This window comes from Ovis canadensis, chromosome 11 (genome assembly GCF_042477335.2).
Source record: "Ovis canadensis isolate MfBH-ARS-UI-01 breed Bighorn chromosome 11, ARS-UI_OviCan_v2, whole genome shotgun sequence".
NCBI classification, from domain to species: domain Eukaryota; kingdom Metazoa; phylum Chordata; class Mammalia; order Artiodactyla; family Bovidae; genus Ovis; species Ovis canadensis.
The window spans coordinates 32,896,376-32,917,978 of NC_091255.1; the positions used below are offsets into that span (position 1 = coordinate 32,896,376).

At 54.5% G+C, this 21,603-nt stretch overlaps 3 protein-coding genes across 3 annotated transcripts in view; 2 read left to right on the top strand and 1 right to left on the bottom strand.

The window, feature by feature from the left end:
* CTNS (cystinosin, lysosomal cystine transporter) overlaps positions 1-14,789 on the top strand; it is a 19,754-nt gene extending 4,965 nt beyond the window's left edge. Inside the window, exons 3-12 of the mRNA XM_069603155.1 lie at positions 2,071-2,149; positions 4,780-4,864; positions 7,010-7,113; positions 7,224-7,355; positions 8,264-8,363; positions 8,462-8,581; positions 9,640-9,810; positions 11,562-11,679; positions 12,247-12,361; positions 12,718-14,789. Coding sequence (XP_069459256.1) covers positions 2,071-2,149; positions 4,780-4,864; positions 7,010-7,113; positions 7,224-7,355; positions 8,264-8,363; positions 8,462-8,581; positions 9,640-9,810; positions 11,562-11,679; positions 12,247-12,361; positions 12,718-12,766 — 1,073 coding nt within the window. The 3' untranslated portion in view covers positions 12,767-14,789. The remainder of the gene's footprint in view (positions 1-2,070; positions 2,150-4,779; positions 4,865-7,009; positions 7,114-7,223; positions 7,356-8,263; positions 8,364-8,461; positions 8,582-9,639; positions 9,811-11,561; positions 11,680-12,246; positions 12,362-12,717) is intronic.
* TAX1BP3 (Tax1 binding protein 3) lies at positions 14,572-19,846 on the bottom strand. The gene is made up of 4 exons (XM_069603156.1): positions 19,568-19,846; positions 16,321-16,440; positions 15,821-15,898; positions 14,572-15,534 (listed from the first exon to the last, which is right to left on the bottom strand). Exons 1-4 carry the CDS (start codon positions 19,604-19,606, stop codon positions 15,397-15,399), a joined length of 375 nt encoding a protein of 124 aa, XP_069459257.1. The 5' UTR covers positions 19,607-19,846; the 3' UTR covers positions 14,572-15,396.
* On the top strand, positions 18,865-20,742 carry EMC6 (ER membrane protein complex subunit 6). The gene is made up of 2 exons (XM_069603157.1): positions 18,865-19,985; positions 20,174-20,742. The coding sequence occupies exon 2, from the start codon at positions 20,220-20,222 to the stop codon at positions 20,550-20,552; it is 333 nt and encodes a 110-aa protein (XP_069459258.1). The 5' UTR covers positions 18,865-19,985; positions 20,174-20,219; the 3' UTR covers positions 20,553-20,742.
* Positions 20,743-21,603: the final 861 nt, after the last annotated feature.

Consider the following 21,603-nt stretch of genomic DNA (forward strand, 5'->3'; position numbering starts at 1 on the left):
GAATTGGGTTTCTGACTTCATTCCGCCCTGCCTGTCTTGTCTTTGCTTTGGGGAGTGGTCAGGGAGCTGACTCAATGGAAAAGGCTGATGCTGGGGAAGATTGAGGGCCGGAGAAGGAGGGGGCAACAGAGGATAAGATGGCTGGATGGCATCATTGACTCAGTGGACATGATTTTGAGCAAACTCCAGGAGGTGGTGCAGGACAGGGAAGCCTGGCGTGCTGTAGTCCATGGGGTCGCAAAGAGTGAGACAGGGCTGAGGGGCTGAACAAAAGAGAGGGCCTACAGTGAGCTCACTCACCTTCAGTGTGTTTTGCCCCTGCTGGCTGTGGGTGGACCCTGGAAGTGCTGCCACCTAGTGACAAGGACCTGAGCCCTGCACCCGAAGCCGCCCTAGGTTTGCATCCTGCCTCTACCATTTCTGAGCTGTGTGGACGGGACTCTTCCCCTCTTGCAATTCTGTTTTCTTCTGTCTGCAGTAGGTGTCATTTTGCCCACCTCTCACTGGTATAGTAATTAGAGAATGGCAGTGGCTGGTGTGGATTGGGAGAGATGCCAATGAGGATGCGTTTTTAAAAAGCAAAGGCTCGTCTTGGAGGAGCCTTCAGGGAGTCTCATTTGAGTATTCCAATGTGGTATCCAAAGCCTCCTGCCCCGGGGCAGACTCTAAAATGTGCTTTTTAGGATACTATATGATGCCAGCTTCCTAACTGCCTCCCATCTTGGGCTGAAAGGCGTCCTTTGAGGACAGAGCCTGCACCTGCATCCACACGTGGGGCTGGCAGGGAGAAGGTGGCTCGGGTAGAGTCTGAGACGCCCCGGGCCCCAGAGCCAGGCCCCAGAGTGTGAGTCTCAGGCTGGCCAGTCCCCTTGTGGGAGATGAGTTTATTCTTCCTTTTCCCTGCCTCTTCCCCATCTCCCCCCTCCCCTCCTCGGCCACTGGCCCAGGTGTCCAGCCAGAGGAAGAGAAACTACCAGGGAGGAGTACTGAGAAGGAGCTAAGACAGTGGAGGTCAAATTAGGGAACTTCTAAATTCCTTCTCAACCTGAGCATCTAAAATTTCATTTCTTCATCTTCTGCGTTTGAGGGGTCTGGGGAGGGGAAGACCTGGGCCTCACCTGCAGCCACAGCCTCCGGAAGGAACCGGAGCTCATCAAATGGAGCACCTGCTTTCTCCTGTGGGCCCCCTTCCCCGCCCAGTCTAGATTCACGATCACACCTTAGGCTGTGAGTCACCCTGAAGTCTCCCAGGTGAGGGAAGGGAAGTAGACACACCTGGGGTGGGGGCAGGGATGGGGCGGTGCAGCCCAGAGAACAAAGGAAGAGTCCAAGAGAAGGTGACTCCTGTGGCCAACTGCCCTGGAGTGTTTGGCCTCCCAAACCTTCCTCCTCCACCCCAGCGGCCTATCTGTCTACCTCCTCCTGAGTTAACATCTTGATGCCAAGGAGAAATCTCCGGTAGTGAAACTGTGTTGTTCATCAGTCTCCCCCAAGTCCCCAGCAGGGTCAGCCTCCAGAAGGGGATCAGTGAATGGGGTGAGCTGGGCTTTTACAGGGAACCAAAGGCGGCTTTTTAGAAAGAAGTTAACTGGGCCACGGGGGTGTCTCTGAAACTACAGGAAGGGGCAGGACTGGTTCTGCAGGGCCATTTTAGCTCCACGAACAGAGGAAACCCTTGTGCTTTCCATCTGAAGAGGTGGTTTAAGCCCACGATCTAGTCCCAGATCGTGGCTGAATTCCTTTGTGACCAATTTTTGGGCTCTGTGGTTTCTGTTTCTGGGTGACTCCTGCAGACCGTTAGAGCTCATCTGTGGGGGAGGAATAAGCTTCAGCATCTCCTGGTCAGTCCTGTGTCTCTCTCTGTCTCTAGCAGCAGGAGGAGAAAGTGCATAAAGAGGGCATTTCCTGCCCAGTCACTTACTTAGCATCTCAGAACCTCGGGAGTCTTCACCTGGGGGATAGAGGTGGTTGTGAAGCATAAGTTCAAGTGTCAGGGCCCCTCCTCCCAGTGTCTTGTGGGCCTGAGCTCTCAGTCGTAACAACTCATGTTATTGATTTGGGTTGTTCCAGAGTCAACAGTTGACTTCTCTGTACCTCCCATCGTGAAGCTGGAAAACGGAAGCTCCACCAGCGTCTGCATCTCCCTCCCGTAAGTTTCCCAGGCCCAGCTCTGTCCTCGGCCCAGCCCGTTTGCCCCAAGGCTGGGTCAGGGCTGACCCCTGCTCACTATATTCATATTTTAAGTGTGATACCCTTGCCTCTTCACATTAAGACAAGCCAGGGAAAGACAGGCATTGGCCCTGGGCTGCAGATTGAGGTCCCAAGGTCTCTCTCTCCCCCCACAACTGATGAAACCTTGTTTCTGGTGGAAAGGGGAAGACACATGAGCCTTTTTCTTAGCTCCTTGAGTGACAGGCAGTTGATGCTGGACTTCAGAGTGGTCCTTTGCAAGGCTCTAAATATTTGAAGAGAGTCCTGAAGATTGCTAGCGGAGGTGATGGAATTCCAGTTGAGCTGTTTCAAATCCTAAAAGATGATGTGAAAGTGCTGCACTCAATATGCCAGCAAATCTGGAAAACTCAGCAGTGGCCACAGGACTGGAAAAGGTCAGTTTTCATTCCAATCCCAAAGAAAGGCAATGCCAAAGAATGTTCAAACTACTGCACAATTGCACTCATCGCACACACTAGGAAAGAAATGCTCAAAATTCTCCAAGCCAGGCTTCAACAGTATGTGAACTGTGAACTTCCAGATGTTCAAGCTGGATTTAGAAAAGGCAGAGGATCCAGAGATTAAATTGCCAACATCCATTGGATCCCTGAAAAAGCAAGAGAGTTTCAGAAAAACATCTACTTCTGCTTTATTGACTATGCCAAAGCCTTTGACTGTGTGGATCACAGCAAACTCTGAAAAATTCTGAAAGAGATGGGAATACCAGACCACCTGACCTGCCTCCTGAGAAATCTGGAGGTCAGGAAGCAACAGTTAGAACTGGACATGGAACAACAGACTGGCTCCAAATTGGAAAAGGAGTACGTCAAGGCTGTATATTGTCACCCTGCTTATTTAACTTATATATGCAAAGTACATCATGCAAAATGCTGGGTTGGATGAAGCACAAGCTGGGATCAAGATTGCGGGAGAAATATCAGTAACCTCAGATATGCAAATGACACCACCCTTACGACAGAAAGTGAAGAAGAATTAAAGAGCCTCTTGATGAAAGTGAAAGAGGAGAATGAAAAAGTTGACTTAAAGCTCAACATTCAGAAAACTAAGGTCATGGCATTTAGTCTCATCACTGCATGGCAAATAGATGGGGAAACAATAGAAACGTGACAGACTTGATTTTCTTGGGCTCCAAAATCACTGCAGATGGTGACTGCTGCCATGAAATTAAAAGATGCTTGCTTCTTGGAAGAAAAGCTGTGACCAACCTAGACAGCATACTAAAAAGCAGAGGCATTACTTTGCTAACGAAAGTCCATCTAGTCAAAGCTGTGGTTTTTCCAGTAGTCACGTATGGATGTGAGAGTTGGACTATAAAGAAAGCTGAGCACCGAAGAATTGATGCTTTTGACCTGTGGTGTTGGAGAAGACTCTTGAGAGTCCCTTGGACTGCAAGGAGATCCAACCAGTCCATCCTAAACGAAATCAGTCCTGAATATTCTTTGGAAGGACTGATGCTGAAGCTGAAACTCCAATACTTTGGCCCCCTAATGCGAAGAACTGACTCATTAGAAAAGACACTGATGCTGGGAAAGATTGAAGGCAAAAGGAGAAGAGGACGCAGAGGATGAGATGGTTGGATGGCATCACCTACTCGGTGAACATAAGTTTGAGTAAGCTCTGGGAGTTGGTGATGGACAGAGAAGCCTGGTATGCTGCAGTCCATGGGGTCACAAAGAATCGGACACGACTGAGCGACTGAACTGATTGGCTGGCTGACTGAAGGTTGGGAGAAGGAGCCGAATCACTTGGCAGCACTTTCTGAGATGGCATCCAGCTCCCTTGGGTGGATCCCACTGTGCAATCCTCCCAGTCAGCCTTATCTGAGAGTCTCTCCAGCTGCCCTCTGCTGGTTCCCACACAAGGGTGCCCACCTAGTCCAGATTGTGCCAGAGAGCCCACCTCCTTTTTACCCTTCCCTGCTTTCCCCAGCTTGTGCCGCCCAGCCGTGAGGATGCCCCAAGATGAAGATCTGGAACCCTAGTGGGTTTTTTCCCCCCCTCTTTCCTTCTCCCTTTTCCTCACCTCTCCTAGGATGTCTGATCTCAAACCAGAGCTTTGGGACCAAGGCGTCCTAACAGACCTGCATCCCATCCCCAGATACTGCCACTTCTGCACACTGACACCTTGTAAACACAACACATCATCCCCCTTAGCACAGAATCCTTGAGCAGCCTCCCACCCCCTTCCAGATTAACTCCAGGCCTCTAAGCCCAGACTTGAGCTCGACAAGCTGCTCCCACTCAGACATGTCTCATCGCTTTCTGGGGATGCTGCCTGGGCCTTCTCGGAAGTCTCTCCTGGGAAAGCAAATGCCATGGTCCTGTCGGCCTCTGAACACCTTGTGTGGCATTCACAGACTATTTCCCACCAGCTGTGTTCTCACTTGGCCAAAGGGACCCCACCTCTCAAACCCCCAGGGCTAAGCACATAGCCCTATGTCACCCTAATTGCCTGAGATATGCCAGGCCCGCCACAAAATCCAGAGGGCGGATTGAGACCTCAAGGAGTCCAGCTTCTCAGCAGTAACCAGACTCTTGTCTTCCACAGGCGCCCTTTAAATGCAACCTTGGTGATCACTTTTGAAATCACATTTCGTTCAAAAAACGTTACTATCCTTCAGCTCCCTGATGAAGTAAGTAATGAATCTTAACAGAATGGGTAGAAAATGACTAGATAACAAAACACATTTTAACTAAGTGCTTATAGAAGTAGGCCAGCTTGTTTTTATACGGGGGGCTGCCCCTGACCTGTTATTCTAGAAATCTCTGATTTGAGGCTTTGTTAGTCTCTTTGACACTGGATGTTTTATGCTGTCAAGATGGAATTAGGAAGATGATGGTAAAAAATGTGAGGCAGAAATGGTTCTGAGAATGTAGAAGAAATTCTTAAGATGATTTTTTTAAGACCTTGCTCCTCAAAGAGCATCCATGGATCAGCAGCATTATCTCTGCTCTAAAACTTTTTTTAAATTTTATTTTCATGGAAATATAGTTGATTTACAGTGTTGTGTTCGTTTCAGGTGTATGTACAGCAAAGTGATTGTTAAATATACACACAAATATATATTCCCTTATATACTTTTTCAGATCCTTTTCCCTTATAGGTTATTACAAAATATTGAATATAGTTCCCTGTGTTATACAGTAGGCCCTGGTTGGGTATATATTTTATATATAATACAATACTATATATATATGTTAATCCCAGACTCCTAATCTATCTCTCCCCCTTAAAACCTTTTAGAAATACCCCATCACAGACCTACTGATTAAAAATCTGCATATGAGTAAGAGTCCCCAGATGATTTGGGTTCACATTAAAGTTTGCAAAGTTCCCTTCTGGGATTCCATTGGTTGAGTGTCTGGAAAAACCAGTGCCAGAGGCTGTCTGGCATAATAGTAATAGCTATTTATAGCCTTTATACATTTATATTTTAATAAACACTGCTTCCACCTAACGGAGGATTCGAGCCAATTACCAGTCAACTTGAATTTTTTTTTTAAATCAGTAGGGAGGGGAAAAAAACAGATGAGAGATAAACACAGGAATGAAGATAAACACAGAATGAAGTGGTAGCCCTGAGGCTCAGCAGGAGGCCCTGAGTGGTTGTAGAAACGGGCTGCAAATCAGCTCTGAGCCCCTGAGCAAGCCAACAGTATTGACACATGATCAGATACAGGGCAGATGCCTAGTTCCAGAAGGGACTCGGTGGCCACTTAGAAACAGATAATGTTGCCAGCAAAACCTGCTAAAAGTAAGAATTAATGAGGATAGGAAAATAAGAGCCAAGAGCTCTTATTGTGAAAATGAAGCTCACAAGACACTGGCCACGAATTGGATCCCAGGCTTTGCAGCAGCCACTTACACCATTTCAATTGTCCTGCCAAAGTCCCCTGGTTTCAGGGGTTAAGAGCCAAAATACATGTTCAAGCGTCCCTGAAGAAGCCACTGCAACCCAGTGAGCCACATCTTCATGGAGCCCACAACACGGGTGGAAAGTGGGGCCCGGGCATGATCCAGGGAACAGAGAGATGGGAGTAGGGGGACAGTGTGATCCAGTGAAGGTCTCATCCCACTCCCTGCCTCACTCAGAATTCGAGAGCGTCAGGAGGCATGATGCGGAGGTGAGATATTACAGGCAGGCCTCCAGTTTGTTACAGCAGAGCTTTCGATGAACATTGGACAGAAATGAGAGTAAAGGTGTTCTCCCTGCAGTGTCTGGTGTGTTGCATCTCTTCTGGTTTGTCTCTTGGCAGCCAGGCTGGGCGTGGGGCAAACATCTCTCTGTGGATCTGGAAAAGCCGTCCACAGTAGAGGAAGTCGAGTTAATAACAGTCATCATAGGGTAGTAGTGATGGTAAACAGTTCACCGCTTGCCGTGTCGGTGCTGTAAGCTTTACGGACATCGTGTCGTTCAGAGCAACCCTGTAAGGTAGGCTCTTGTGTCATCCCCTTTTACAGATGAGCAAACTGAGATCAGAGCTCAAATAACTTGTCCAAAATCCAATATCTAGTGAGAGGAAGAGAGCCCTCCCACCTTCCCTCAGAGATAAGCCAGGGGAGGGAGGGCCCTTCTGCTCATAACGTCTAACACTGGAGTAGGGAGAATTCTGGTTGGCTGATTGGCCCAACATTTCTCCCTCCTGTTAGGAAGCTCCTAGAAGGCAGGGGCTTATGTGACCTGTCCCTCCATTCCCTAGTGAATAGCTTGGAGCTGGATGCTCCCTAAAGGTCCCAATAACTATGGAGCTCTGGACCTGATTCAGTTTTCTAACAGGTTGTAGTGCCTCCCGGAACAACAAATTCCTCTTTTCGAGTGACATCTCAAAGTGTTGGACAAGTTACCACTTATCTGCATGGAAATCACTCCAACCAGACCAGGTAGGATGGCCTCCACCGGTGGGGGCCCTGAGGAGGGAGCCAGTGCCAGCGCGTGGGGTTTCTTCCAGACACCCAGCCCCAGCTCACCCCAGCCCCCACATTCTCTCCAGCCCAAGGATTCGCTTCTTGGTGATCCACAGCAACATCGTCAGCATCATAAACCAGGTGATCGGCTGGATCTACTTTGTGGCCTGGTCGGTCTCCTTCTACCCTCAGGTGATCACCAACTGGAGGCGGAAAAGGTAACCCACGGAGCTGTACAAGCAGGTTCACTTGGGGCCAATAGGACGGGCATGCCAACGAAGCTGTAGGCAGCCTGCATTCCGACTTATCCCTCTGCTCTTCCGTCTTCCTACCCACTCTCCCCCACCCCTGCCTTTTATTTTATTTATTTTGGCTGCCCTAGGTCTTTGTTGCTGCACTGGGCTTCTCTCCAGTTGCGGCGAGCGGGAGCTACTCGTGGTGCTCGGGCTTCTCAAGTTGCTGAGCACAGGCTCTAGAGCTGGGTCTTCAGCAGCTGTGGCACATGAGCTTAGTCACTCCTGGGCATGTGGAATCTTCCTGGACTTGGGATCAAACCCATGTCCCCTGTATTGGCAGGCAGATCCTCATCCACTATAGTACAAGGAAGCCCCTGCCCTTTCTTAAAAGTGGTCTGATATGAAAGTTCTAAGAGCCCCTGTAACAGTTGCAGTGCTGGGCATTTGGTCTTTTGCCCAGTTCAGCCCCTCTCTCTGAAAGCAACCAAATGGGGCTTCTCAGTTGAGATGGAGAAGGAGCTGGGGCCGACAGGGGGTGAGGGGTGGGGGGTCCACCCACAGCTGCTGTGCTCCTGGTCCCCGGGCCCTGGAGGAGTTCGTGTCAAGTTGGAGAAGAAAGCTGGCCCACCTTGATTTTAAAGACCCAGGCATCAGGCACAAGGCCAACAAGGCGCGTGGGCCTCTGAGGGGCTGCTGAGCTGGGAGCCAGGGTGGGAGGCACTTCGTCTCTGCAGGAGGCCTCCAGACAGCCCCAGGAGGAGGAGGGGGTCAGATGGCATGGGGTGGGCATGGAGGGACTGAGGACTGTGCTCTCCTTGAAGAGCTCTGTGTCCTCCAGTCCCCCAGGCTCCCCGCCAACCCTGCTTTGTCTCCCCATCCCTCTCCCCCAGTGTCGTGGGTCTGAGCTTCGACTTTGTGGCCCTCAACCTGATGGGGTTCATGGCCTACAGCGTGTTCAACATCGGCCTCTTCTGGGTGCCTTCCATCAAGGTACAGCCCTGCCTGCCCCCGCAGCCCCACCAAGCTGGCCAGCGGCCAGGCTGCCCCTCATGCCCCTCACCCCCCAGCTTCTCCCCACCCCCATACAGGAGCAGTTTCTCCTCAAATACCCCAACGGCGTGAACCCCGTGGACAGCAACGACGTCTTCTTCAGCCTGCATGCGGTGGCCCTCACCCTGGTTGTCATAGTGCAGTGCCTCCTGTACGAGGTGAGCCGCGACCCTGGCACCTGCTGAAGCCTGCGCTGCCCGGGCCCCACCTGCCCTTTTACACAGGACACAGAAGCCCCCCGGAAGGGAAATGTGTCCGTCCACTCACATCTGCTTCCTGGATCGTAGACCAGACGACCCCATGCTGGGCCCTTTGAGCCCAAACCCTTGGGCGCCCCCAGGTCTGCGGTGAGGGACACAGGGAGGCAGTGACGACCCAGCAGGCTGAGAGCTGAGCGGGCAGGGAGAACACAGGCAGTTTGTGGGCCCCACGACTCAGCAGGGAGGAGGGGGATGGAGGGCGCTGAATTGTGGTCCATGGGATGAATAATGTTCTGTGGTGATGGGGAAGAGGGCCAGGGTGGACCACCCCTGCAGGGGGACAGACCTGTGAGGCCCGGGGAGCAGCTAGAGGAGCCATGCGCAGGTGCGTGTGGTCAGGATGGCCACGTAGGGAGCAGGGGTGGGGCCTGGAGGGCCGAGCTGGGGGCCTGGGCACAGCTGTGTCGCTGGAGGACCACCATCCACTGTCTCAGCAGGGAGGGACGGCGTTAGTCAGCACGTTTCAGGGCATCATTGATGCCGCTGTTCTCTTTCACTTCCCCTGTGGGTGCACCACTTCCCCCCGGGAATTCTCTTCCCACCTGCAAGGTCAGCCAGGGTTGCTCAGCCCCGACCTTCACGAGCCTTCTGGATTTTCTTACCCTTTGCTGAGAAGGTTATATGAGGGAGGCCTGCTTTGGGGAATGGTACACGGGTGGGGAGAGATTCCAGAGTTGAGCAGGCTCCCTCGGGTGGCTGAAGGAGCCCGGGCTGCAGTGAGGTGCCAGGCCTCCAGCGTGATAGGGGCCAGGTCCTCACATCCTTCACTGCTGGTGGATTCTGAGAGGGACCCAGTTCTGTAGCGTGGGAACAAGAAGCAAAAGGGCTCTGCTAAGTCCAAGAAGGATGGAACCAGAAGCTCTGATAGTGACAAGGTGTGGGTGGTACTGGGCTCTCCACACCCCACCCCCACCCCACCCATGTCCCTGCCTTCCCCCTCCCCTTCTGATCCCCAGCGAGGCAACCAGCATGTGTCCTGGCCGGCCATCAGCTTCCTGGTGCTCTCCTGGCTCTTCACGCTCATCGCCCTGATCATGGCTGCGGTCGGGGCAACAACATGGCTGCAGTTTCTCTTCTGTTTCTCCTACATCAAGCTGGCAGTGACGCTGGTCAAGTATTTTCCACAGGTACCTCCGAGGTCTGCCCGCCTTTTCCCGTGGCTGTTAGCATGAGAGGGACATGGGTTTCTTGGGGGCAGTTTCTGACTGGGGCAAGGAGATGTGGGTTGGAAAGCTCCTAGGAGAAGGCCAGCGAGCCCAGCAGGAGTGGGACATCACACCAAGCCAGCCGTGACCTCTGCCTGCTCCTCCCTGGGCCCAGGAATCCCATGGGGAAGTTGCTGGCACTTCTCTGATGCACGCTCACTTCTGAGAGTCAGGGGTCATGTAGGTCACTCGTCTCTCTCCTTTGCGACCTTTCCAATGACTTCAGTCTTGCCCGCCACCCTACTACCGCTGCCCATAACCACCAACTGATGTCCCTGACAAGCCACAGCAGGATACTGGGGAGATGAGCTGGGAGGAGGCAGCCCACCAGCACCCAGGGTCCTCCTTGTGGGCCCTCACACCCTCCCTCGAGTGCTCAAGACAGGCCTACTCAGACTCAGGGACTGAGAGTCATACACAGCTCCTGCCACAGCCAGAATGGCCTAGGACCAGTTCACGTATGAAAGAACTGACAACCACAGGCTCTACTCATGAATCTGGGACCTCCTTTCACTTGCTTCCCCAGCACAGGGAACCTTTTGTTCCGGGGACTCAGGAAGGAGAACGTTTTGGCCAGAGTCAGGGCCAGTCCCCTGGAAGGCATGGGAACAGAGCCATACCCTTAAGGATCAGCAGGACTCCGTCCCATGGACCAGGCAGGAGGGGCCACTCCAGGCCAGTGCATTCTGCACAAAGGCGCTGTCAGGGGAGGCCTTGCTGGTGCAGCAATGTGAAGCTAGGAAGGTGGGATCGGGGCCCAGGGGGCTTGGGAAGGAGGCTTCAGAGTAGGGGAAGGGCCTGGGGTAAGTAGGGCCTCAGTCCTGAGTGTGGGAAGCCTTGGGCCTGGGAAACCTGGGAGGCAGGAGCCTCAGTTGGAGATGTCTAGGACCATCCAGGACTGGAGAGGTGGCAGCAAGCATGCAACATAATGGGAGAGGGCCAAGAAGGGGACCTGACAGGCGGCTGACTGGGAGAAGACCACTACAGAGGCCAGGCCGTCCCTCGGGTGGTGAAAAGAGCGGTCGCACAGAGAAGCCCAGAGGGGGCTGGTGTTGGAGGAAGGGTGTGGGGCCCTGATACCTGGAAGAGGAATGATGTCCAAGTGGACTGGACCTGGGAAGCCCAAGGTGGAGGCCCTAGAGCCTCAGCAGGGCTGGGGAAGGAGTTAAGTCCACTCTATAGGTGGGAAAACTGAGGCTAGAAGAACTCAAGTCACTCTCCCAAGGTAACACAGCTCCCATGGTGAAGCTGGGATTCCAAAGTAGATCATCGGACCTCCCAGGCTGTGTTCATAAGCCCAACATGAAGTCCAGGCTGAGTTTGGGGAGAATCTCCATTTGAAGGTGAGAAGAAACAAATCAGAGTTGCCTGAAAGCCAGGATATACGGAAGGATGAAGAAGACAGAGACGGCATCCACACACCCTTCTTCTTCCTCCCATCGCCCTGGCTGGAGTGGGGAGTTTGGGGCGGGGGGCAGGGAGGAGAGCTCTATTCGCTTGGCTCACAGAGGAGACCCCAGGACCCGCCCAGACTGTGCCTGCTGGTCATTGTGTTTTGAGGGCTGAGGTCCAGAGGAGTAGGAGGCATGAGAGCCGCTCTTGTTTGGACATAGTCACAAGGTGCAGGAGGCCGCCGCTCAGCCCCCTTACCGCCCTCTGTCTGTCTGGCCCAGGCCTACATGAACTTTCGCTACAAAAGCACCGAGGGCTGGAGCATTGGCAACGTGCTTCTGGACTTCACTGGGGGCAGCTTCAGCCTCCTCCAGATGTTCCTGCAGTCCTACAACAATGGTGAGTCAACCAGCAGGCTGCTGCCCGCCTGGACGGCTGGAGGCGCAGGGCGGTGGGAGCAGGGCTTCCTGGGAACCACCCCTCCCCCACTCTGGAATCCTAGCCAGTCCAGGGCCCTGGGTGAGGCTCCCCTAGGGGGCATTTCTCAATTTACTTGGCTGCGTCCTTCACAGGTGGTGCAATGGTAAAATATCAGCCCGCACTGTAGGAGATCTGGGTTGGATCCCTGGGTGGGGACGATCCCCTGGAGGAGGAAATCCCATGGACAGAGAAGCCTGGTGGGCTACAGTCCATGGTGTCGCAAGACAGACACAATTGAGCACACAGCATGGTGTGTGATCTTAGTTCCCTAACCAGGGATTGAACCTGCATTCCCTGCATTGGAAGGTGGATTCTTAATCACTGGACTGACCACCAGGGGATTTGACAGCTAGAGGATTTGTGGTTTCCTGGGCAAAGGAGGGAACCCCCACTCCACCAACTCCCTGAAGCCCCACTTGCTCCAGCTGTTTGAGAAGCAGCCAACCTAAAACCACAACCCATCCCGTCCCCTCTGGCTGTTTACAGACCAGTGGACACTGATCTTCGGAGACCCGACCAAGTTTGGCCTCGGCATCTTCTCCATCATCTTCGATGTTGTCTTCTTCATCCAGCACTTTTGCTTGTACAGAAAGAAACCAGGGTATGACCAGCTGAACTAGCTCCCCGGGAACCAGTGGAAAGAGCCCAGGCCCGGGCCCTGGTGGGGAAGTTTCCATCAGGAAGGCTGGAGAAGCGGTCTGGAGAGCTGGGCTGGCTCCGTGCGGAGAAGCACTCTCTTCCTCAGGGCCAGACGCCTTAAACTTGAGCCAGCCTGCCTTCATCCTGGACTCTCCCAGGCCAGGGAGGACCCTCCCTCTGGGATAGGGAACCCTGACTGTGTGCAGAGATTAACAGCTGGCGGTCCCTCCTGGTCTCCCCAGAGGCCTGTGGCCCCGGGCCTTTCCGGTCGGGCGCCTGGCCCTCCTGCATCTTGATGCTACATCTGTTTTCTTTAAGGCTTCAGGCAGCACACAGGGCTTCTGGCAGCTGTCCCAGGCAGGACTGAGCACTGAGCTTGGAGCTGAAGGCCTTGCCCCACCACCCAAGCAACCAGTGTTTCTGGGAGCGGCTTGAAGGACTGACCTGGCAGCTGGGAGAGTCAAGGGAGCCTTGCTGCCACTGCTGTGTTCAGAGACCAAGCAGCCAGGTGCTGTGCCCGATAGACCCGCACGTGCTGGTGTTGGTGGCAGAGGGGCCAGGACTTCAGAGTTAGGCCTTGGGGCGCCGCCTCTGAAGGCTGTGTTCCCTGAGCACTCACTGTGCGGACACTCATCCTACATCCAGGTGGCCCCAGCCAGGCTCTCGTAAAGAACCAGTATTTCCAAACCTTGAGGTGCCCAACAGATTGGTTCGGAACCGAGCTCACATCCAGCTCTCTCCGGATCGTCATCACACTAACGAGCCATTTGGGATTTTTCAGAGGGATGCTTCGGAAGTGAGTGGCTTACTTTCCTCTGCCTCTGCCTACCTCCACTTTCCCATATTCAGGCCCCACACGTGTTCCTTGCCCTGAGTTTGGAGGACAGGACACACACGTACACACATACACACACACCAGTCTGTGCCTTGCCGCTAAGTCACTTCAGTCGTGTCCGACTCCATGCATGTTAGACCTGCCCAGTGGTGAGAGCAGCTCCTTCCCTCACTTTCCCAGACTCCGACCTGAGACTCACCAACTTGCGGCTGTTCCAGAGCCTCAAAGGACTTGAGACCACCTCACACACTCCTTGTGGGCCCAGCCTGACCCCAGAGCCCCTTCCTTCCCACCCCAAGCAGTCGTCCTGCCTCTGGCAGGAGGGGAGGTAGATGTGCCTTGTCCATACCTCGAGCTTGTCAATCCATGAGATGAATGAGGGGCTTCTGTCCTCAATTAAACCTGATTCATTTCCTCTCTGCACACTGAGCATTTGCCAGATGCAGGAGGCAGGTGTGTTGGCTTCAGAACCAAGTCCTTAGGGCTTAGGGAGACAGCCTCAGTCATTCCATCGTAAGGAAGTGCGTGGATTTCGAAGTTCACCAGTCCCAAAATGGCTGTGTGCCAACCTGGTGTATCACCAGGGGAGCCCTGCTGGGTGGCACTGTTGGATGCTCAGGGCCAGGCTGGTCCCACAGGGACTGTCTGCATGACCAAAGGCGTGGCAGTCCGGCTGTGTGGCCGTAAGCAAGGGCTGGATGGGTTCTTTAAGGGTATGTGGGAGAAGGGGCAGGGGAGGGAGTGGTAAATCTTCCAGATTCCTCCTCTAGCCAGCCGTACTAAGTATAAAAGAATTTAGGGACTTGTTTCTCTAAAGCAGAAAGTGCAGCCTGACCAAGCCCACATGCCTGATTTATTTGGGCCACCCAGTGTGTGGTTGGGTAACACACTTTAAAGATGGGAGATTGCAAAAATCTGACCTGCCTGGGCTAGGTGGGTCCATGAGTGGCGGCAATTCCCAGAGTCAGTATTGCAACCAGTCCTGGGCCAGGCAGAGGGCACAGTGCCCCCCAGCTCACTCCCATACCATCAAACCACAGCCTGCGTCCCTGGCATGGATAAACCAAGTTCTCTTATGTCTCAGGGGGTGCGGGTCTGCCTTTGGTGTCCATGAGGCCCCTTCCCGATGGGAGCTGAGGCTAGGTTACACAAGGGTAGTGGGGGTCTCCCTGGCCCAGTTCCAGTGAAGGGACTTTCAGGCATTCCCACAGAGCAGCCCTGGCCCAGTACAGCATCAGTGGGTTTAGGAATAGATGAGCTCCATCCATGGCCAAAGCCCTCTGACAGTTCACCCCCAAATATCCCTCCCCCCTGTCTCAGCAAAGACCCCTGATGAATGAATTCCAGCACTGTTTATTGGGCACAGGACGTAGGGCAGCTTCCCACTGCCCCATTTCCACAGTAACCAAAGTCAGGCCAGTGCCCTCACTAAGAGTAGCTCCCACGTGTGAATTAGTAAGCTTAAATTCCAAAGTTGAACTGGCACCTCCAAAGAGTGAGATAAAAAACACTTTGTATCAAAGCTGTGATTAAAAAAATAGAAAAGTTAAACCCACAGGCATAGAGAAAAATGGCAATCCTGAAAACTGCCCTGAAATGTTACCCTCGTCTAAATCCTGTAAGCCGGCGAACCCTGGGGGAGGCCAGCGCCCCTTGGGGGTGGGGGTGAAATGGGGTGACTTATGAGCCTGCCTGGCTTCCATCCAGGCAGACCTTCGTAGTGTCTCTGGCAGTGAATCAAGTCCCCTTGGGGGGATGCAGGGAAAAGCGTGGGGCACAGGCACTGTGGAGCTGAGAACCGGGGTCAGGGCCAAGCCCTGTGCTGCTCAGCTGTGTGATACTATCAGGAAGGGGGCCCCAATCACCTGGGCACTACTGTGGCCAGGCAGCAGGGTCTGGGGGCCAAGACTGGCCACTGCAGGCTGACTGTGACTCGGCTCCAGGCCCTGTTGCCAGTCCTCAGCATCCAAGGGGGAGAAATGGTCCCAGAGCCTTGGGCCAGTAGGGGGAGAGGGGATCAGGCCGGGCCAGGAATCCGCTCTTGCCCTTCTGAGTTGGGGACCCAGCAATGAGCAGAAGCCAGGATGAGAGGCAGACAGAGCATGGACGTGGTGTCACTGTACACGGGGCGGGCAGGCGCAGGTCAGGGACCCTGGCAGCTGCTAGGACAGCATGGACTGCTGCACCGCCTTCTGCAGCGACTGCCGCGTCACCAGCAGTCGCACGACCTCCTCCGAGCGCTTGGTGAGCCGCTTCCGGGCCTGGTCGTGTGTGACCATGGTCATGTCCCAGCCGTTGACCTGGCCCAGGGAGAGAACACAGCCCACTTCAGGTCGCTGCCTTCCGGGATCTGAAAATAGGACTGCTCTCGGGGGCTTGGGTCACCCAAGCTGCTGTCCCTGGGCTGGACACATGCGCACACACACACACACACACACACACACGAGGGATCCAGCACAGGCTCCTAAACTACTTCGGTGTGTCTCCCAGGTGCCCAGGGAGGTAGGCAGGGGCAGCCCCACCACCCCCAAGGGCTTTACACCCTCCAGCACAAGCCCTGTTTTCCTCTTTCGGGACACTGGTTACCTGCATGATCTTGTCCCCGATCTGCAGCCCAGCAATTTCCGCAGGGCCTCCTTCGGATACCCGTGTGACGTAAATGCCCTGGGAAGAGGCAGCCCACATCAGTCCCTGGGGGATCACTGGACTGGCCTCCTAGCCATAGAGCAAAGCCCAGCAGAGCATACTCCTAGCCATCTATCCCACACCCTGGCCACGCTAAGACAGCCAAGGGGAAAGTAGGGCAGCCCCACGGATGCTCCAACCCCTGCTGGCCACCTGGGCTCCATCTGAGCAGGCCTTCCTAGTGCTGGGAGGGCTGGGAGGCCTACTCTCCCTCACCCCACCCCTAGTTACTCCCACCAGATCACCTCTTAGACCTTCCTTTTTTTTCTTGGACCTTCTTAAGAGAGGACCATTTGAGAGAGATGAGGCCTGCTCCTTCCACAAAGGCCCAGGAAGCAAAGAGCCACTATCTCAGGCCTCTGTGCCCCACAGAGAGGTCCCCAGATCCTAGTCCAGCTCACCTTGTCTGTCTTATCTTCTGAGAAAGGGTTCTGGGAGGGATCCTGGTCAATTCCGCCTCCAATGCTGAAGCCCAGAATTAAGTTCTCACCTTGACGCAGCTTGTGAATTTCAACTCTTTGCTGGCAAAGATGAAAACGAGTTGGGGATGAGCAGGTATAGAGAGCAAATGGGGTCTGTGACCCCTGCAGCAGCCTCAGGTGGCTGGGTAGCCATGTCCTGGGGGAAGGGCCCAGGGCCTCCTGCAGGAATCTAGCTGGTCACCAGGAATCTAGCTGGTCACGAGGCTGGGAGGCTGGGGGGTTGAGACAGAACTCAGCCATACCAGTCCACCTCCATAACCCTCTGTCCCAACCTCTCCCAGCTTCCTCTGCCTCAGGCACCAGCCTTCCTCACACATGTTAAGCCAAGCTGCTGTGGCTGCTCTGGATGGGCTCCTGTGTCCCAAGGGAGGGACCACACAGGGCAGGAGTGGTCAGGCCCCGAAAAAAAATGCAGGCACCTGGCTGAGCCAGTTCAGATTGCTGAGCCAGCCCTGTCCAGGGCAAGCCAGGAGATGCTTCAGGAAAAGCAGAGACTGGACTTGCACAGAAAGGAGGAAGGGCTGTCCTGGCCAAAGGAACAGGAGCAGAGGCTTGAAGGTACTGTGGATACATGTCCACGAGACCGGAGTGTACAGTACAGGACCGGAACTGCAGATCAAGAAGCCTGGGAGGACAGGAGGGAGGGGGCATCTCCCTAAGCCTCAGGCCCTGACTTGTGCAGTGTAGGAAGCGGAGAAGGGATCTAGAGCTCTCCCACCATACTCTGAGGTTGGGGGTTCCCATCTGTGCCAAGCTTCTTTCAAAGTCCTCAGCAGGCACCTCCAGTCACCAGATGCTGGGAGACAGACCAGACAGCCCCACCTCCAAAGTTGAGGGTCTTAACAGGAAGAAGAAAAAAACCAAAGCAAAAGGTGACTGGATCTCGACCAGAGGGGCTTCAGGAAGGAGGTACCATTAGCACCAGGCCTTGGACTGACAAGGAGTTTGGCCACTTGATCTTGATTCTAAGTTGGGGAGGGCTGGGTGATGGTAGATGGTGGTCAAATTTGATGCTAGAACAACCACTCAGGCAGAAGGGGAACAGACGTCTCACCAAGGTGGGATATGGAGGCCAAGGGACATGAGCCACTAAGAAAGTGAGATCCACAGATTCCAGGGACTTTGCTGGTAGCCCAGTGATTAAAACTCCTCACTCACAATGCAGGGGGTCCCGGTCAGGAAACTAGATTCTACAGGTCACAGCTAAGAGCCCACATGTTGCAACAAAGACCAGGCGCAGCCAAATTTAAAATAAAATGAAAAAACAGACTCCAGACTACTTGTGGCAGAAAAGCATCAAGGGAAGCACCGGGCCGGCCACCTGGCCTGGCTGAACACCACCTCCCAGATGGGGACCCCAGAGGGGAAGGAACATGTTGAGCTGGAGAGCCAGGAGCGCTCCAGGCAGGGGTCCAGAAAGCAGACCAGCCTACAAAGCCAGCGTTCAGAGGAGAAGCCAAAATGTTCACTACACGGGAGAGGGCATGGGGTAGGGAGGAGCTTCTTCCACCCCATCCTGGATCCAAGACACAAGAGGGAGAGGCCAGACCCCACCCACCGTGTTCAGACATGTTCCTAGTATGAGAAGAATTGGAAGGCCAAGGTCCTAAAGCTTTGAGGAAGGCCCAGGGACCAGCCATGACATGTGAGAAAGGGGTTGTAGGAAGCATGATACCTGTGGCCCAGTGGACCTACGTCCTCGTGCCCAAAAGTGTGCGCTCCTCCAGGCCCGCCTCCACCTCCTCTGACATACACCTTTGCACACCTTTGACACTCTCCAAGGTCAGAAAAAAGTACAGGCTCTAAGCCTGGGAGAGAAGGTCCCGTCACTGATTTGCTGGGCAAGGTCAAGCAGGTTACTGCCCCTCTATGCTTTCCCACCTAAGCCCATTCCCCACCTCCGCCCCAGCTAAGGAGCAAACTTGACCCTTTCTCTTTAGGGCAGCTAGAGAGCTGGGAAAAGAGGCTGGTGCACCCAGGGTGAAGCTGAGGACTGCTGTCAACAGGTCCTGGAGCTGGTGCTCCAAGCTCAGCCTCAAATGTCAGCTTTATCAGTGGCTCCCTGGTCACACCACCTGACTGCAGGAGTCCCCAGCACTGCCATCTGAAATACTGTAGCCAGTCCCAGGCCCCAGGGTTGGGACTTCCACCCAACCCGCTCCCTGCCCAGAAGGCATTTCTTCTCAGCGACCTGGTTCCTTTCTGAGGGCTTCTTTGCACAATTAAGCATGACCAGACCTCTCCCAGGGACGGGGGAGCCTGGTGGGTTGCCGTCTATGGGGTAGCACAGAGTCGGACACGACTGAAGAGACTTAGCAGCAGCAGCAGACTTCTCTCTAGGTCTCAGTTTCCCCACCTCAGCCACAGAATGGGGCCTGCAGGTCCCATCCGGCTGTGGCATTAACATCTGGCTCTAATGTCCCCGCCTGCCTTTACCTTTTCTAATAGTACTTGGCACCCGAGACTAGCCAAGGGAGAAGAGGAGGGCCTCAGCGGACCCCAAAAGGTCTCCTCAGGCCCCAGGTGCCAGCTAGGGGATCTGGACTTTGCCCCTAGGGCTGGCAATCCAGGGAAAGTTCGATCAGGATCGAGCCCGTTGTATGAACCTTCACTCTGGCCCGGGCGGCGGTGGGTCCGAGAAGGAAGGGCTGCACAGGAAGGGTGAGGGTCTGGCTGCTACCCTGGCCCCGGCCACCTCCACCCCACCAAGCCTCCCTCTGGGCGGCGGCGCCGGCTAGAGCGGAGGAAGCACTTCCTCATTCCAGAGGCTGCGACTCATAGACGTCGGGGCCGGCGCCCGGCCCTCGCGGCTGCCCAGCTGGGGACACAGATCCAGGAAAGGGGCGCTTTCCCAGACTCCCACAGCCGGAGCCTTTCTCCTCAATCTTCCCTGCCCCCGGCTGGCTGAGAGAAGTCCAAAGCGCCAGCAGTAATACGCGGGGTCTGGCCTGGATCCTGGCTCTTCAGGTTTCTGGGTCCCAGGCACTTCTGTTGCATGGCTGGGGAAGACCGCGGCCCAGCTCAGGCAGAGCGGGAATCGGAGCTCTGGCTGCAAGTTTGCAAGAGCCCCGCTCGACGCTCTGTCAACCTGTTTGAGGTGTCAGTTTACCTATCTGCAAAGTGGGGGCAAGCCAAGAGGAGGAGGAGCCCGCGCGAGCGCACTCACCACCACGGCGGTGACGGGCTGGCCCGGGACGTAGGACATCTCGACCCCAAACTTGGTAACCAAGCGTAGTTTAGAGAAGCCCTCAGCGAAAAGCCCCGCGGCCGCGCCCTCTCTTGGTTAACAAAGGCGGCCCAACCAGGCCCGCCCCCTTATGAATAGTTAAGAAGTCTCCGGCCAATCACCGACCGGAGCGCTGTTCGGCTTTCGGAAGTCGTGGCGTGTGCGCAGAAAATCAGGGAGCGGGTGGAGCGTACGCGGGGCTACCACTGCGCATGCGTCGCAAGGCTGGCACCGGGTCCAGGCGCCTGCGCAGCCTGGGCCGTCCCAGCATCCTCCAGCGCAAGATGGCGTCGCGGGGATCCGTACCCGAGGCTTTCTGAGGGAACGTCGAGTGACCGCATCCGCGGCTGGGTTCCAGGTAACTTAGCGAGTCTGGGGGGGGAAATGCAGATGTACCGCCAGCACCCCGAGCTCTCAGCCTTCTCAGCATCTTTCGAAGGTCCGAGACCGAGGGGTGCGGGGTCTCGGCGGCCCCAGGGGGAGGGGCGGCGTGAACCCAAACTCGCCATGCTCCGGGCGCCACTTGTAACTTGGTTCTCTCCGCAGCCCCGCGTTGCTCCACGAGAAATCAGACTGAGCCCGGGAGGGTGCGATGGCCGCTGTGGTGGCCAAGCGGGAAGGGCCGCCGTTCATCAGCGAGGCCGCTGTGCGGGGCAACGCCGCCGTCCTGGATTACTGCCGGACCTCGGTGTCGGCTTTGTCGGGGGCCACGGCCGGCATCCTCGGCCTCACTGGCCTCTACGGCTTCATCTTCTACCTGCTCGCATCCATCTTGCTCTCCCTGCTTTTAATTCTCAAGGCGGGAAGGAGGTGGAACAAATATTTTAAGTCGCGAAGACCTCTCTTTACAGGGGGTCTCATCGGAGGCCTCTTCACCTACGTCCTGTTCTGGACATTCCTCTACGGCATGGTGCACGTCTACTGAAACGGGGGCAGGGATGACTTTTTTTAAAAAACCAGATCGGGAGGACTGTTGCCAGAAATTAACACCGGGTAGATTTACCTAGTTTTTAAATTGTTGGAATCGCTGCTTGTTCTGTAAAGTTATAAATAATTTATATCTGAAGACGAAGAGCCTGTACAGTTCTTCAGATTAAATGAAGCGTGAGACCCTTTGTGGAGTGTTTTTCCCCTCCCTTAGTGTATAGCCCCTGGCTGTCAGGGGGTGCAGAATCCCTGGTACTGACTCTGGGAGACCTGGGATTGGGGCCTTAGCTTTCTGTCTTGATTCCTTACATTTACGCATAGGGCCATCCAGAGAGAGGACCCGAAGACCTAAACAAGGAGAGAGCTTACCGTTAACATCCTGAGAACTAGTAACAGTTAAAGTGTTGCCTACAGGGACAGAGGAGCCGGTCGAGCTACAGTCCATGGGGTCGCAGAAGAATCGACTTAGCAACAACAAATATGCCAGGCATTGTACCTTGTACCGTCTACACTTGTTACTTTTCTACACTTGTTATTTTACACTTGTAACTCAGTTACTGGGTGCTGAGTTCCTCAGTCATGTACCAGTCTTTGGAACCCCATGGGCTGTAGTCCGCCAGGCTCCTCTATTCATGGAATTTTCCAGGCAAGAATCGTGAAGCAGGTTGCCGTTTCCTTCTCCAGGAGATCTTCCCAATGCAGGGATCGAACCCAGGTCTCCTGCGACTCCTGCATTGGCAGGCAGATTCTTTATCACAGTGCCTGTTGCCTCCCTGTGGGGGAATCGCCACCGGTCCCCAATAGGTGGAGATACTCTTATCACTGTACTCAACCAGGACTGCTACCTGATGTCACAAATAGATTATGATAAGAACTATGAAGAGAGTACAGAGGAGCCCCAAACCTAGTCCAGATTATTGTGGGGGGGGGCGGGGGGGTGCATTGGGTAGCTTCCTTGAAGAAATAAGGTTACAATTGAGACTCAGAATTGTGGAGAAGGGGGTTACATGCAAGAAAGTGCATGTGTGAGGGTGATTGGGAAGGACGGT